The sequence below is a fragment of the Gouania willdenowi genome, chromosome 6 (assembly GCF_900634775.1).
Source record: "Gouania willdenowi chromosome 6, fGouWil2.1, whole genome shotgun sequence".
Lineage (NCBI taxonomy): Eukaryota > Metazoa > Chordata > Actinopteri > Blenniiformes > Gobiesocidae > Gouania > Gouania willdenowi.
Window position 1 is genome coordinate 20,473,732 of NC_041049.1, and position 15,809 is coordinate 20,489,540.

A 15,809-nucleotide genomic window follows, 5' to 3' on the forward strand; every position below is an offset into this window, starting at 1 on the left:
CAGATTATTAGAACAACCATTCAATATTTGCCAATGACACAAAGCCTGTCACGATACAATTTCAAAAATTTGACTAAATCATTGATCAATCAATCATTAAACCCTTACTAAATAGAGGTAAGGTCAAAACTTTAATTAAAGCTGCTTTTTGTATTAGCTTCATAGATCAATAAATCGAAGATCATTTGCTCAAAAAAATTATTTAAGAGCTTGAAATTGTTGCTCAAAAGTTTGTTGATTTTATTGACATGTCGGAAAAGTTTCATGCATTGCATTGTGGGATGTGAAGTCCCATAGACGGATGCATAGATGCATAGACTAACAATCCTGTCTCCTCCTAACATGGACATAATACATGCCTCCTAGAATGTGAGCTCCTCCCTCTCAAACTATCTAACAGCTAAAATAAACACTGCGGTTTAATATAGAATATAAATTATACTTTATAATATATGTAAATGCAAACTGCACGACTGGACTCCAAATCACAATAGCTGCTTAAACTGCCATGTATTTTACTGTAATGTGCAGTTTTTTGGTTGAAAACAATAACAAGAGTGTGTGCATAGCAAAAGATAATCGCTAGTGATCAACTGTTGTGTGTGGAGTCAGAGTCTACAGACACGCCTACTCATGAATATGCACAAGTAGGCCACGAATCAGCCCATTTTGAGAATTGCTCTGAAAGTGGCTTTTCAGAGGGCTAAGACTTTGGGGGGAAAAAACCTCAAATACTATGTTGTTGGAGTTATTAGAACAAATGGAGATGGGTGAAAAAAAAGCATCATAATGGACCTTTAACTTTATTCTTGCTGTGATTTCTTGTGTTTTCCCTCAGTGTGAATAATTCCAAGGAAATGGTAGAAGTGCAAGGCCGTGTAGTGATCTCATCGTGCATTAGTTAACAAAGAGACAAGATGGCTGGGAAATTTTGGCAGGACTGCGTTTCGGAGGTTTGAGGTAAACTTTACACTACAGATATTCAGTCGGCTGGAGTTGCTAATGGGAATAAAGTCACTGCTCACGTCTAACTGATTTAGTCTGATGAGACACTTCATAATGAATCTCTTGTCACTCATTAACAGATTTTTAAATTGGAACTTCAGACATTACAACACGCAACTTTCTAGGAAAACCCGGTTGCTTACTGGTTTCCATGAATATCACTAAATTGCAAAGAAGCCTGGTTTTCAATGACTATGGATGGTAGTAAAACACATTAGCTCATTGTCTACGTTAAAAAAATGCACAGGCAGCCCTTTTGTTTGGAGATTTGCAAAAGGCTCTCCGTGCACCACAGCCCTCAGCTCCCAAACAAAAGGTGCTGCACACCACCTGTATCTCAGTTTTCATGTTCCACTGACTGATCGCTGAGAGGAGGAAGGCTGCGCACTGGGACTGAACCCGTCTTTCCAGTTTCATTTTTAAGGGGGGATGCACATTGCACACCCCCAGACAGGAAAGGGAGGTGTGCATTATGGAGCTTTAAAACTTTACAAGTGTAAGACCTTATTGAAGTGAGCAGAAGGGGACAGCCAATGTCAAAGCAGCTACAATCATCTTAAGTCATTCTGTGCAACTCGTAAGTTAGTACTGATTAAAATCCAAGATTGATTTAAGTTACCTAATGCTTTAGTAATTGCTTGTAAAAGAATATGAGGCAAGCATTTTTTGCCCTTTTTAACCAAGAACTGCTACTTCCTGATTATTGGTACAATAGGGAATCAGAAATACAAATAAAGCAAACTTTAGTAGGCCTCATAAATCAATATATCAAAGATGTAAAAGGTAGACATTGAAGACAGATGGATATGAGTGTTTTTACTTCATTTCGATATCAGGAGGACTACGTGGAGCAACCTAGAATAAAAAACGGTGTGGTTGTCCTCCTTCTCTGGCAAAGAAACACATGAAATCATAGGAAGAATGAAGTAAAAACACTTCTATACATCTGTCTACAGGACTCCACATCCCACAATACAATGAAAATGTCAACCAACGTTTTCGGTGGAGATGAAAACAAACCTCTTCTTCTTTTAAGCAAATCAACTTTGATTTATTGACTACAATATGTCTTTATCGGATTATAACAATTTTAAAGCTCAACTCTTTTAGTGCAGCAAAATGACGACAGACTTTCTTTTCTAGTCCTTTAAAACAAAAGTCCCGGATGTAGGCTTTACCCTAAATAGTGAAACTTCAACTCATGTTTATTGATTTACCATCATGCTGTATATCCCATACATTCGTCTAATGTACAAGCTTAACACCCCAATCATCACTGTGAGCCCCTGGGCCATTCTACGAATCATTGATGTATTCACTTTGCTTCCCTTTCAAATCTTTGTGTTTTTACTCATTCTAATTTCGACACCAACTGTGGAGTCAAAAGGGTTAATTCTCCCTCCGTTGGTGCTGATTTGGATGTTAACTCATATTACTCAACTGAGTAGAAATAACACTGTTACTAGTGGAAAATCATGAAACGGAAAGTAGCTTTTTTTTCATAAACTGTCTCGCTCATATGTTGTGTCTTGGCTTGTGTGTGTGTGTGTGTGTGTGTGTGTGTGTGGCATTTGCTCCTGGAAAAAGAACAGAGTTTTTTGGACGGTCTCACGACTCTCTCTCTGCAGAGGCGCCCATAATGAAACCCAGCGCCGCGTTTGCTGTTGGAGACGCCGCATTGAACTGAGAAATGCACAAATCCCACTCAAGCAGTCGTGACACATCAGAGAAAAGCACAGATCACACAGTTACACAAGACCTAATAACGAATCCGCGTTCTTCCTTAAGGTTGTAATTATCCTCCTTTGATGAGTCGTTTTTGGTATTTTGTCGACACAATACTCTAAGCTTGCAAATTATTTACCACAAACTTTACAACAGTAATACTGTATATCGTTGAACACACAGGCTGCTTTCCTTCTCCATGTGTTTATAACTTTACATTCTAAGGCACAATTTAAAAAAACCTCCAGATGAGGTGCTAGCATTTAAGTAAATTACAAATGTTCATATTTTCTATCCATTTAATAGCCTTTGATTTTAAAACATGTAGATTAATTTGGCTATAAATGTAGGACTTGATTAATCCTCAAATTTAGACAAACGGTGACACAACTATGAAAATATATTAAGAAACTATTCAAAATTTCTGAATCCAGTTAGATATATGATTGTATTAAAAAAAAAAAAAAAGATGAGTTTTGCTTTGATCCAGAACTTTTGGTGGAAAGGATGAAAACAGTAATTGATTTTGGGAGTTATTAGTCACTTTGCAAAAACACTTTTGGCATTCCATCTTAAACAACTCTGTACTTCTTTATTTTACAGATGAACATTCATAGGCACAACAGATAAAAGGATACAATTTCATTTAGCAGAGGCTTCATCTAAACGGACGTACAACACAAGTAGTTAGGGTTAAAGGACTTGCTCAACATCCCACAGTGATTGTCCAGGTTGGATTGGAACTAATGACCCTCTGATTACAAGGTCGCTTTTTTACAAAAAAATATGCCAAATTGAAATACTTTGACTGAAACGTCAAGAGTTTAAGAATAATTCTCAACAACACTACGTCATATTCAATTACATTTGTGTCACGTTAGGCGATTAGTGAATAAATACGTTGTACCTTGTCCAGACCACAATAAACAAATGGACCTAAAAGAGCTTTGAGGCCCTTTTTGTCATGGAATTTTATACAACCTGTTATTTTTAAATTAAACAAAGTGCTATTTCACATAAATGAGGATTTTGTTCCACAAAAGGTCGAATTATCTTTTATCATTGGGTTTGTGTTAGTTGCGGAAAAGACTTAACATTCTAACTGAGGAACAAATTAAAAACCAATGGATAAATACCAGCAGGCACATGAATGATGAACGGTTTTATTAACAACAGCTGTACTTGGAGCCCCTTTGCACACAGCTTTGTTGAAAAAGCCAGGATTCAAAGACTCATCTTCAACAAGCTTCCTGCCTCTACGAACATACCTTGAGGTTTACCTCCTTGTACACCTAATCAGACCTGAAATCTCTACGGTCATTTGTCAAACCCTCCCTGAACACAGGCAGAGGGATTAGGTGGTGGAGGGGTTTCGCCCCTCCATAAATTCCTGGGAAATTGTTCAATTAATTAGGATGATCATGACTCAATAACTACCAGCTGTAGGGTTATTGCCGTTCGTTTTTACTCTGAGCCGCGAGGTCAAAGAAGTCGTCAAGTGCTGCCGCTATGTCTGACTTGCTGTTTGAATAAGTGGTATTTGATACCCTGAGTTCTTTTTTCCCTCTCTTTGCAACCTTCCAAGCATGGAGAAAGTTAAAAAAAAGAGGATAGAAGCTTTGGAAAAAGGTTCCACTGGATAAAAAAAACCAAAGAATGTCTGGGTAACCATCAGAGATACAGTATGACTGAGGGAGGATAAGTGGGATTTACACAGAAAATCATTTGTGTAAATAATTACCTGTGAGGATTTCTACAGTGGTGCTCTTATTTTCCTACATTAAGAAAGCTTTAGAGATTGAAACTGAAATTGTACGTTAGTTTATCTTGTGCCAGCCTATACACAGTAAATACGTTCCCTGGCAGTGTCTGCGCGCCTCGCTTCCACACTTAGTCCATTTAAGTTCAGTCAATAAAGAAGATGAGAGCAAAAGCAGAAATCTCAATTTAAAAAATAAAAGTATCGGAAGATACTGTACATACAAATACTAATAAACTTTTTTCCAAACTTTACACCTGGCACCAAATGGTCCACAGACCAGCACTTTTCCTCTGTCGTCATGTACTCACACTACCTCCTTCAGTCGAAGTGTACCTCCGACACACACGTCATGTTGATATATGACATACCAATGTCATTATTTAGCAGATGAAGTCAAAAACTTCAGAACTTCTATGCGTGTTGTCAAGTTTTTGCTAGGTATCATCCTCTGTCCAAACACTCTACCTCTTCATCAGAATAATGTGACCTCTTTAATGTCACCATTACTATCATTGTTGTGAAAGGATAGTCCCACAGTACATATCATGTCATTATCACGTTTCGTACGCAAAGGTGTACTAACGTGACAAAACAAACCATGCTCAAGCAAGCCTTTTCAAACTGTGATCTGCCAGTAAAGCATGGTACAGTTCCACTCAAAATAGCTAAATACTCCAGATCTAAAGTGACAAATGGGTAATGCATGGATTGAGTAGGCTGAATGGACAAGTATTAGACATGATACAAGGTAATATTCCAAGCTTATCCACAGAACTCCACATTAGCATGCAGAGAATGGTAAATGGACTTTATTTATGTATCACTTTATGCCCACCAATGTAGTATCAAGGCACTTTACAATATCAGCTCACTCACCCATTCACTCTCACAAACCAATGGGACTGAGCTGCCATGCAAGGCGCTATTCGGCCATTGGGAGCAACATAGGGTTCAGTGTCTTGCCCACACTTCGACACAGACTTGTATAGCATTGGAATTGAACCCATAACTTCTCGATGAGAAGACCACCCCTGTGGATATAGCCGAAATTAATTGATAGAATTTGACTTTTTTTCAGTTCTTCTTTTTGCATCATTGAAATCAATGAAATGTTTGCTTAGCTTAAATACCTTGATATTGGTGTGGAGCCTGGAAAGGTTATCTAATGATTAATAGCCACTAAAACAATCAAATAATCCAATTTTGACTTGAATAACAGTTTTGCAAATTTTAACCCAGTCTCTGCAAAGGTACTTGGTACGCTTCAACAGCAACAGAGAGTCAAAACCTGTGACCTCTTTAAAAACCTTTTAACAATGTCGCCATTCACATGCCAACACTTGGGAGAAAAAATATTTAAAAAACAGAACAGTGATCATATAAAATCCAAACAAAGTGCCCCTTAAAAGAAGTAGTAAAAACAGCATCTATGGAGCTAATGTTGGGAACTTACAGCTGGAGGTGACACTCCTGCCTTAAACCTGCTAACAAATTGTTGATTGACTGAAAGAGGTCTGTGTGCCCCGCGGCGGCCGCAGCGTGTCTTGTTGGGGCTTGATGAGGAATACACCTCATCTAGTTTAGAGTCGGGCACATTCTTCCACTATAACTTCACATTGGTTGCTTTGGAGAGACATGCCATGGAGAGGAGTTAAATTGTTGAGGTTTCACACACACTAATATCTGGTGTTTTGATGGAAGCACGTACTGCAAAACAAGGCTCCAGAGCATGTTCTGGCTAAAGTCTGAGGTTGATGAAATCTGACAACTTAAAGGGTATTCATTGAAAGTAAGATAAAAAAGAAATTCTTGAGTATTTTTACAGCCTAAGAGTGGGTTTAAATAAACATTAGAAGGATCAAAGCAGCACTGTAATGCTTTACAGTGACTTGCATTAAGATTGGCAGCAATTTTCTTCACTGTATGATCTATACTCAAGATTTTCTTACTTTCAAAATTCGAGTCACCACCACTTGGTTAAAAATACATCAACAGCAGCAAAAGCTAACAAACAAAAATATTCCATTTGTGCTGGGGGCATTTGTCTTCTAGCACGTGACCAAGTCTGTAGTCGACAACCATGTCTGACTCTGCCTCGTCTGGGAATCAGCTCTGCCAAATGGGATGGACTCTTTAAAGGGAATAAAAGAGGGCACACTTTTCCTTGCTTGTGAGAAATCAGAGAAACAGAGTCGAGAAAAAGGTTTACTTACAAGATGACCGTTGTAACGTTTGAAGCGTGAGCACCTAAATCTGGAATCACCTCCAGTTCATTGTGGTTTAGCTTTCTGTAAAAGAGAAACGGTAAGTTAAAAAAGAGTCAACACATGTAGACTATGTTTACTCAGTCTAGAGAGCACCAGAAAACCAGAAGGCACACTTACATTTCAGTCAGATGTGGTAGGTTGGAAAACAAGTCGCTGTCAAGTCGCTGTAGCTTGTTGTGGCTCAAATCTCTGTGTCATAAAAAATAGTTATGTTAGGAAAAGCATTGTATATGTAGTATAGAATGCATGTTTTGGGACAACATCACGTATTTACATGCTATTTTTCACCAGCAAACGGGTGACTGCATATCTAGAATGTGTGAGAAAAGGACAAATATGTCCAATTCCACCCATAATCCACTAAGATTATCCACCAATTCCACCAAGTCACATTCCTTGCATCGCTTTAAAACTCTACTTGACAAATAAAACAATTCTGATTCTGAATAATATCGGCTTAGCGTTGTAATGTTGCCATAGCGATGTAATGTTGCCCAAGCAATGTAATCTTGCATGATTTCAGCATTTCCATCCCGCAAATACTCTGAAGCATATACGATGTTAAATTCAAAACCCCGTTTAACATGTTGGGTACAATTTTAGGAAGTGTAATATCTAGTAAATCAATTAAACAGGGTAAAAAATGTAAAACTGTAAAGTCACGCGAGCGTGACGCGGAAGTACAATGAAACTGAATTTCGGAAATTTTTTAACAGAAATTTAAAGGTCCTAATCAAGGTTCGCACATTGATCTAATCTGGTTCAAGTACCTGACGTTAATGTGCCTAAATGGTATAAGTGGAAGCAAATCATGAACAATGTCTCAAAATCACTAGACGTATGGTGAGTAAGTATACAACACTTAATTGTTGAAAAATGTATATCAGCAAAGTTCCTGATAAGAGAGACTGATACTAAATTTTCATTTATTCAAATGGAAAAAACTTGAAGAAAAAGTCTTACACTGAGAATAAATAGACTTTAGGCCTCTAAAATTAGCCATTAAAAAGTGTGCTGTCAGTGTACGGTTGTTAAGTTTTTACTTTCGTCCAAATGGACTTTCTGGCAGTATCATCTACAAGTGACTGAGATATTTCCAAAACAAACTCTGAAGGTTCCTACCCCTCCTTTAAAAGCCTTAAGAACTACAGGCCTGGTTTTGGCGTGTCTTCCACAGAAGCAATGCCAAAACAGCTCAGTATATATCCAAGCCTCAGCACTGAATCCGATCCAAAACAGACAAGCTGATAAGTCATACCGGAGGCCATGTTCTTATTGTTCCGATATGAAGCCAAAAACTGGCAAGTGAAGTCAGCAGGACTTTGGAAACTGCCAAGTCCGGATCCAGAACTCTTTCCTAGTGTCCCAACTTATAATACTCACATTACTGATTTGACCTCATTGCTCATAACCTCTTTGGTAAATATTTTAATTAAAATAACTTTGTAAAAGTGCATAGCCTATAAGAACTTCACAAAACTTGAAGTCTTAAAAAATGTAATGTTTTTTGTTTGCCTATTTAATTTCTTGAAATTTCTAAGAAATCAGCCATGGCTGTGTCCAACACATTTTTGACTGAAACTCACTGGTGGTAGGAATTGTTCTTGCTGACATTTTTTTAGAAGAAAAAAAAAACAAAACAGCACAAGAAACCTGGCCCACAGAGCCTTGTGCAACATAAAGCGGTGGAGTTATTGACGATGCTGCGCACGATCAACGTTATGGTGCCAGACACTTTTTTTTTTTTACACCTCCCCCTTCCCTCCCTCATCTGGAATCCATCAAGAAACTCGGAGAAGGAGGAGCAAGGGGGAAGAATCCTACAACTGGTAATGTATTCACAATGCCAGATGAGAGGAACGCATTTCATGTCTGAAACACTCCAAATTAAATTTCAGGGGGTCTGTTTTTGTTCTGCAGAAGTTTTCATGAACTTCCCAACCTGTGTTTTATTCGACTACATAATGTCAACCTGAACCATTCCCTCTCTTTTTTTTTCCTTTCCAGTCATGCAGCTGTGTATTGTTATTGCGCTGACAGAGTGGATCATACTGTATAGGATAGGTGTGCTATCACACTCCCAAAGATAAAATTTAAGTAGCTCTGACACTTCTATTTCCTTACAAAGCAGGCTCTGAGTGCAGCAAGATAACCCATAGTGCCGCTAACAGCCCGTCTGTGTGGAAAATACTTTATCAGGCAATGAAAAGTGATTTGATGAGCTCCTCAGTAGTTTACAGCATTGATGGACAAATATCCTAGGTTTAACAAGACACTATTGTCAATAACTTTTAAATAACATCCAATACTCAACTAATATTACTACTGTTCTTTGTATGTAGCAACAGTTGTTATAAGAGAGTCTTAAATAAAACCCTTTAAAATTTAGCTTTGTTTCGGCCTCACTAGGTTGTTTGGATAACTACTAAAGACACTCGAGAATATATTTAAGGATTTTCAGATGCTAACCTAAAGGCTTGAAGAAAATATAAAAGACTAGGGGTACAGTTACACCGACAAATCCTAGAGCGGTTAAAACGCTATAGGATTCATTTGCTTGGATAGTCTGCCTCATTTGGGCGGTGTGAATACGCAATCTAAGGCTAGAGCGGATCAAACAGGCCAATCCAAGGGCGATTGTTTCTGTCGGTCTCGGAGCGTTTCCAATCGAATCCTAGAGCAATTAGGAGCGCAGTCAACACAGCTGCTCTCAGAGCGGCTCAAACACAGGAAGTATTGGCAATGACGTAGAGCGCATGACATTGTGGGGGATCAGTAGAGACGGCGAGGGCACAAAACATGGCTTTAAAACCCTGCAACTGGTTGCTGCTCCATTGTTGAATACTGTAAAAAACAAACGGAGGAGGCAGAAGTTTCTGCGCACTCTTAAAGTCTGTGTAAAGCAAATTCAGCCATTTTCTTCTCAACACATTAAATAGGTCATAAATGTATTCCTTAAAGCATGTAAAAAGCCATTCAACCATTTATAATTTAATAATGGAGCTAGGCTTCACAAACTGTGTTTCAAATTTCTGTGTTCAGGATTTAGTGGGCGGGTTATGTAACGAAGCCATCATTAGCATAAACCCGACCCTGCTGCTGAGGCACACCAAACTTCAGCAGCCTCCAGCGAGCGCAAACCACATATTCGGACTTGGGGGTAATAAAACGTGTCCGCTGGGGCTACATTTTCCTTGAAATAAGCACTTTTTTTGCACCGCAATCGAGTTTTTCGCCTCTAGCGGGCTCAGTTCTGACTCTACCCGGGCGATATGCACATATTCGGCTGACACCTTGTTTGGCCCGATCCAAGCACTTTTGGAAAACTAATGGGAGAGCACTTTCGACGCTGGAGCCACTTTCACACTGCTCTCTCCCATAGACACAGGTCACAAAGGCGGCGCCCTTCCCGCACGTGGGCGTGTTTCCAGTGCTTCTAACTGACACGCCTCCAGCATCTCAGAGCAGAGAGAAGTGCTTTTTCCCCATGATTTTGAGACCTTATTTTATATACTTCTTTCAAATTTGGCTCAGTGGTCAATGACACGTTTACGTGGCGCGACAAACTCATAACACATTTACTGTATTTCTGCTTTACACGGACTTTAAGTGCTCGCTTTGACCCAACGATGAGAGTCTCTTCGGGTTTCCATTTTGTCGGCCTGAGTAATGTCGCTCATGCAACTGCACTAGAGGCTGTTTGGAGCAGATCAGAAGTTGCTCTCTGAATGCAAACAGAGCTAAACCAAGGTGATAATATTATCACCCATTGGAGGACAGGTGATAATTTAGCACCAGAACGAGTCCGGGTCCGGGGTTAAACCGGTGTGAAAGCCCCTGAGTTTACACTTTGGTTTAAAACGAGAATCACTTAAAATCTCAAAAAATCTCACTAATCAATTGTAATTCCACAAATTTTGGTAATTAGCAACACACTGCAATAACTAGCTTGCTGGGAATTTCGCAAAGTAGCATGTTATTAGCAAGTTAGCTAACAAGCTGCCAGGTTTTATTTGATTTCTTTACAGGTGAAATTATAGTTTTTTGTTTTTTTTTTAATAATAAGAGTTAAGTGTGTTTTGCAGCCAAAACAGACACAGAGAAACAACAATAAAAGTGAAAACTTTTTCATTGAATGAGGCGGTAAATAGTGAGGGAAGGACCAAATCATTTACTTTCATATCAAGCTAACTTCTGTGCTTCTCTAAAATGTCCATTCCCATCTTTGTCTCAAGTAGTACATTATTAGAAGTAGTTGTTAACCCCATGAAACATAATACACCATTACAAAAAGTTTTAAACTGTTAAAAGTAGGGATGTAACGATTAATCGTAAGGCAGTTAAAAATCGATTCATAGGTATCACGATTCACATCGATGCTGTGAAAATTGAATCGCAGTACTTTTTTTACCCAGAAGTGTTGGCGGCGAGCGAAATCTGCTAATACTTTCTTTCTGGCCATCTTCTACTCTTAAACATATTCATAAATGATTCCTTACCCCTTTAGCACCGAAAGAATATCTGTAATATTACGTGAATATCTGTAAAAGTCACGTTTTTCTATTAGCTCTGTCTGCTAGCATAGCATCTCTTCTTCACTGCAAAATATCTGCATGCCAACCGACCACGGTGTTACCAGCGCCCTCTGCTGGTTCAAACAAATATCTGACTTTTTTTTTTTTAAGTCCAATTGTTAAGGCACAAAATACATTTTCAGTTGCACTTTTAAAAAGAAAAAAAACTATTATGCAGTTTTGTATTGTTTACTATAGAACCCGAATTTAAATAATAAGCTTCTTCTTCATTTGTATCATTCCTTTATTTATTTCATTCAAGATTTATTTTTAGTTAAATTGCATTGTTTTGAATAGTTTATCAAGGGATTCTTTTGACAATGAAAAACAGTATCGTATTTTCCCAAAAAAAAATAAAGGAATATTTTTCAGTCATTTATATACAGTCCCATTTTGTAAAATGAATCGTGAGAGAATCGTATCGTGAACCCAGTACCGTGAATCGAATCGGGAGTTGAGTGAATCGTTACATCCCTAGTTAAAAGTGGTTAAAATGATCAGCATGATGAGTGTGACCCCCCCACCCCACCTCCTTTGGGGAGTTTTCACACCCTTACCTTAATCAGCCCCATTCTGCTAACTCAGCAGAAATAATGGGGTGCTGGAAAACAAAGACTGGGCCAGTTTTAGGGCTTTAAAGATGTGCAGGAGAGCCAATCATAAATTAACATGCCAGAGTGAAAAGAATTTCCCCCTATGTGGATTTATTTTTTTTTTTTTCCTTCAGTGGAATAGTTGTTGGTCATGAGGCCTGTTCTCTCTGGCAATGTCAACTATCCAGTGAAGCTCATTTAAGGAGAGAAAGTGAAAAGCAATGTATCAATAGATGAAATCAAAAGCTCCAGATCGACACAGAGCAATCAAAGGTAATAAAAAAAAAAAAAAAAACTCTGACCTGTACGTAAACACAGAGGAGAAGCTGACACAAAAAAGGAGAGTGGGGATGATTTGACTCAATGTGACCCTGGAACATTATTTACCTAGCATGCTGGCTATCTATCAAACCTACAAAGCTGCATATGATTTATGCTTCTTTTGGCTTTAAAGGCTGCAGGGAACTTTAAAGCATGAAGTCCTATAAATCTAGTGAAAGCTCTGCAGTCAGTGCTAACACACACTTTCACACCAGTGGAAACACTCAAGGTGGCTTTTATTAGCAACATTTTTACAAATCAAGCCTGCCAATTAATTTAACAGACTTACTAAATAAGTCGCTAAGTCAACCGCTATAACTTTTAGTATGACTATTAACTGTTATAAGAGTAATATACACAATAAAACTTCCTGGAACTATCTCTACACTACAAAATAACCTACAATTGCTGTTAATATGCTATACGAGTAGCTAGAAATATTTATAAATACTGTACATATATACCATATCATCAACAACAATAAATCTTACTATAAAGCTGCTTTTAATTATTTCTGTGGCATATGAGTGACAGATACAACAGTATTAAGAAATATTTGTGATTACCTTGAACTACTTTAGCATCCAGAACTTGTTTATAGTACAGTAAATTAATTATTTTAACTATAAAGACTACCTGGAAGTATTTCTAACCTATAAAAGGTTACTTGTAAATAATTCTGTCAGATTGAAATTGTTATTTTTAATTCAATTTTGACCAAAAAACATTAACAGATCTCAAGTGATATATCCATGGGTAAATGTAGTGGTATGTAAACACATTAAATACTCAAATATATGAAAACCTTCTGGTACCTTAACCTTAAAAAAAACTTTAGACAAAGTGCAGCCTCTTGTAAAAACACATTCATTTATTAAGGATTAGGTGTTAAAACTGTTTTTTTTTTTTTTTTTTAAAGTTTATGACCCTTTTCATACTTTTGTTTTGGATTCAAAACACAGTTAAAAAAAATAAAAAAATATAATTAAAGTAAACATTTTCCCGCTACATAACTATGCTCTTTATGTGGGATTAAGCTCCTCTGATTTCACTGTAAGGGAAAAAGTAAGTAACACTTTACAAACGCACAGAAGTGACACATGTCAGATAAATCACAACAAAACATCTATATGTAACCTACTATTTTTATTTATTTTTTTTTTTTAAATAATAAAATAAATTGTTAATGAACTTACAACTGTACTGTCCATTCGGGAAAGAAGTCCAGCATTTTCCCTCTTCTCAGCCGACTGCAGTCCACAAGGTCCCCAAAACACGCACAGGGAGGGGGACACGTCCGCACACCAGCTCCACTCTCCAGTCCCCCAAAGAGCAGCAAAACCACAGCAAGTCTCACCAAACAGTGAGACTGCGTGAAGGAACGCATCTTTTCTCCTCCAGCCACACAAAGAACACTCTTCACCCTTTTTTTTTATGTCCAAGTGAGGCGCAATCAAATCCAAACGCGTAAAAACAACCCAGAAAAATCCCAACTCTGGTGGTGTTTGAAAGCCAAGTCGATCCTTAAATCCAATCTGTTGACGTTCTCTGAATAGAATAAGTGAGTTGGGGAAGAAAAGCGTCTTTTTCAGACTTGTCCATTCCTGAGGAGAAACTTTCTGAGTCGCTGTTTGGGGAAACTTGTGTTTTCAGCTCAGGATCCCCAAAGCGCAGCGTGAGCGCACAGCGGAGGTATGTGAGGGGCGGGGCCTAAAGGGCCCATGGGAAATGTAGTCCAAACTCAGGGACGTTTCAAAACTAGCCGAAAGAATATAATCTATATATGGAGCTAGATTTGTGTCTTTATTACTCAAAAATAAAAATAAAAAGGAAAAATGAAAAGTTTACTTCAATTAAAAAAACCTTTCAACCAAAAAAAAAAAAAAAAAACTCAATCAAAGAAAAAAAATGCAATTATTTGGGTCTCAAATATATATATTTTTTGCATTTGAAGATTTTTTTCTTTTATTAAAATTATTTATTTTTGATTTAGTAAACTTTTTTTTATTGAAAATGTTTTTTGATTGAATAATAAAAAAGACAAATCTAAATCCACACTCTAGCTGAGATGGGTAACTTTTATCAGTGCAGGGGCCAAACAAATGTGATTGTGTGATTTAAGAGCCACATTATTAACGTTCATTTCAGCCTTAATAATAATAATGAGCGATCAGAGCAGAAAAAAACAAAGGTTATATGTTTGTTTTCCTTTTCTGAGTTTCTCGTAATCTTGTGTGTTTTTGGAGTAATTTATTGTATTTTTGTTGTTTTGTGTATTTTTCGGTGATTATGTAGCAGTGGGATGTTTATGGAGGTAGATTTGTGTCTTTACTTTTTATTATTCAAAAAAGTTTAATTCAATAAAAAAATATATATATATTTTCAATCAAAGAAAAAAGTGTTCAAATGCAATTATTTGGGTCTCAAATATTTTTTTGCATTTGAACACTTTTTTCTCTGATTGAAAATATGTATTTTTTTTTATTGGAGTAAACTTTTTTGATTGAAAAGTTGTTTTATTTTGATTGAATAATGAAGACACAAATCTACCTCCATATTTGTTGTCCCTCATACTCTCTCCACTGTCTGTCGCTTCACTGTGACAGCAGTATTCACTATTAGAAGCATCATGATATACCAATGGTGCAACCTTAATCTTCATGTTGTTGTCCTCCCAAATGACCATTAAAAAAAAAAAAAAAAAAAATGTATTTGTTATTATTTTCAAATTTAGATTTAAATAGGACTTTGAACTCTGCATGAGCTTTACAATTTCCAAACTGAATACAAAAAATAAAAGAGACAATAAAACAAGCCACCAAGTGCCAAATATCCTCTTTGCAACAAATTGACAGTTATCTGGATCGGTGATCCTGATCATTGTACCATGGTTTAACATCAACAAAAATATGGAGCAGTGTATACCTAACATCACATCTGGGCAACAAAAAAGCAATAGTCATATTTTACAGTCAAGACAAATAAACAAATTCAGATTTTATCTCTAGTACATAAAATCTTGTGTATTTCAATCAAAGTTTTGCTGTCAGGGTATGAATAGCTGTCAAAATAAGAGCAAACACTTATTAGTATGTTTCTTTTTTTACCGTGACCCGCTAAAAAATGGGTGCGCAATCAGATTTAGTTGTAAAACAATAATGCATTATAGGAGGTAAGTAAGTAACTATGTAAGGTTTGAAAATTCATTTTTTTTATTACCATGTGTCTCTGACACACAGTACCACAGTAAAAAAAACAAAAAAAACCAAAAAACTATTAATTATATTTGAGAACAACTTATCCTTTAAGTCAGCGATTCTCAACTGGTGGGTCAGGACCCAAAAGTGGATCGTGGTCCTGTACTGGGTGGGTTGCGGACAGCTGGTCACAAATAAATAAATACTTAATGTCTCTCATGTTGGACTTGTCTTTTATTTTGAAATAAACTTTTCTTTTGACAGGCGTGCTGTCTAATGCATTTTGCACAGAAAAATACATAGAACAGCTATTTTTGAAAAACTAAATTTGAATTCTAAAAAAAAGTGAGTCGCGATTTAAGGAC

The 15,809-nt window shown here is 37.1% G+C and overlaps 1 protein-coding gene across 1 annotated transcript in view; it reads right to left on the bottom strand.

The window, feature by feature from the left end:
* Positions 1-13,926, bottom strand: part of lrig3 (leucine-rich repeats and immunoglobulin-like domains 3) — a 30,744-nt gene extending 16,818 nt beyond the window's left edge. The window contains exons 1-3 of the mRNA XM_028450129.1: positions 13,444-13,926; positions 6,877-6,948; positions 6,706-6,780 (exon numbers count right to left, since the gene is read on the bottom strand). Coding sequence (XP_028305930.1) covers positions 6,706-6,780; positions 6,877-6,948; positions 13,444-13,634 — 338 coding nt within the window. The 5' untranslated portion in view covers positions 13,635-13,926. The remainder of the gene's footprint in view (positions 1-6,705; positions 6,781-6,876; positions 6,949-13,443) is intronic.
* Between the last annotated feature and the right edge of the window lie 1,883 nt (positions 13,927-15,809).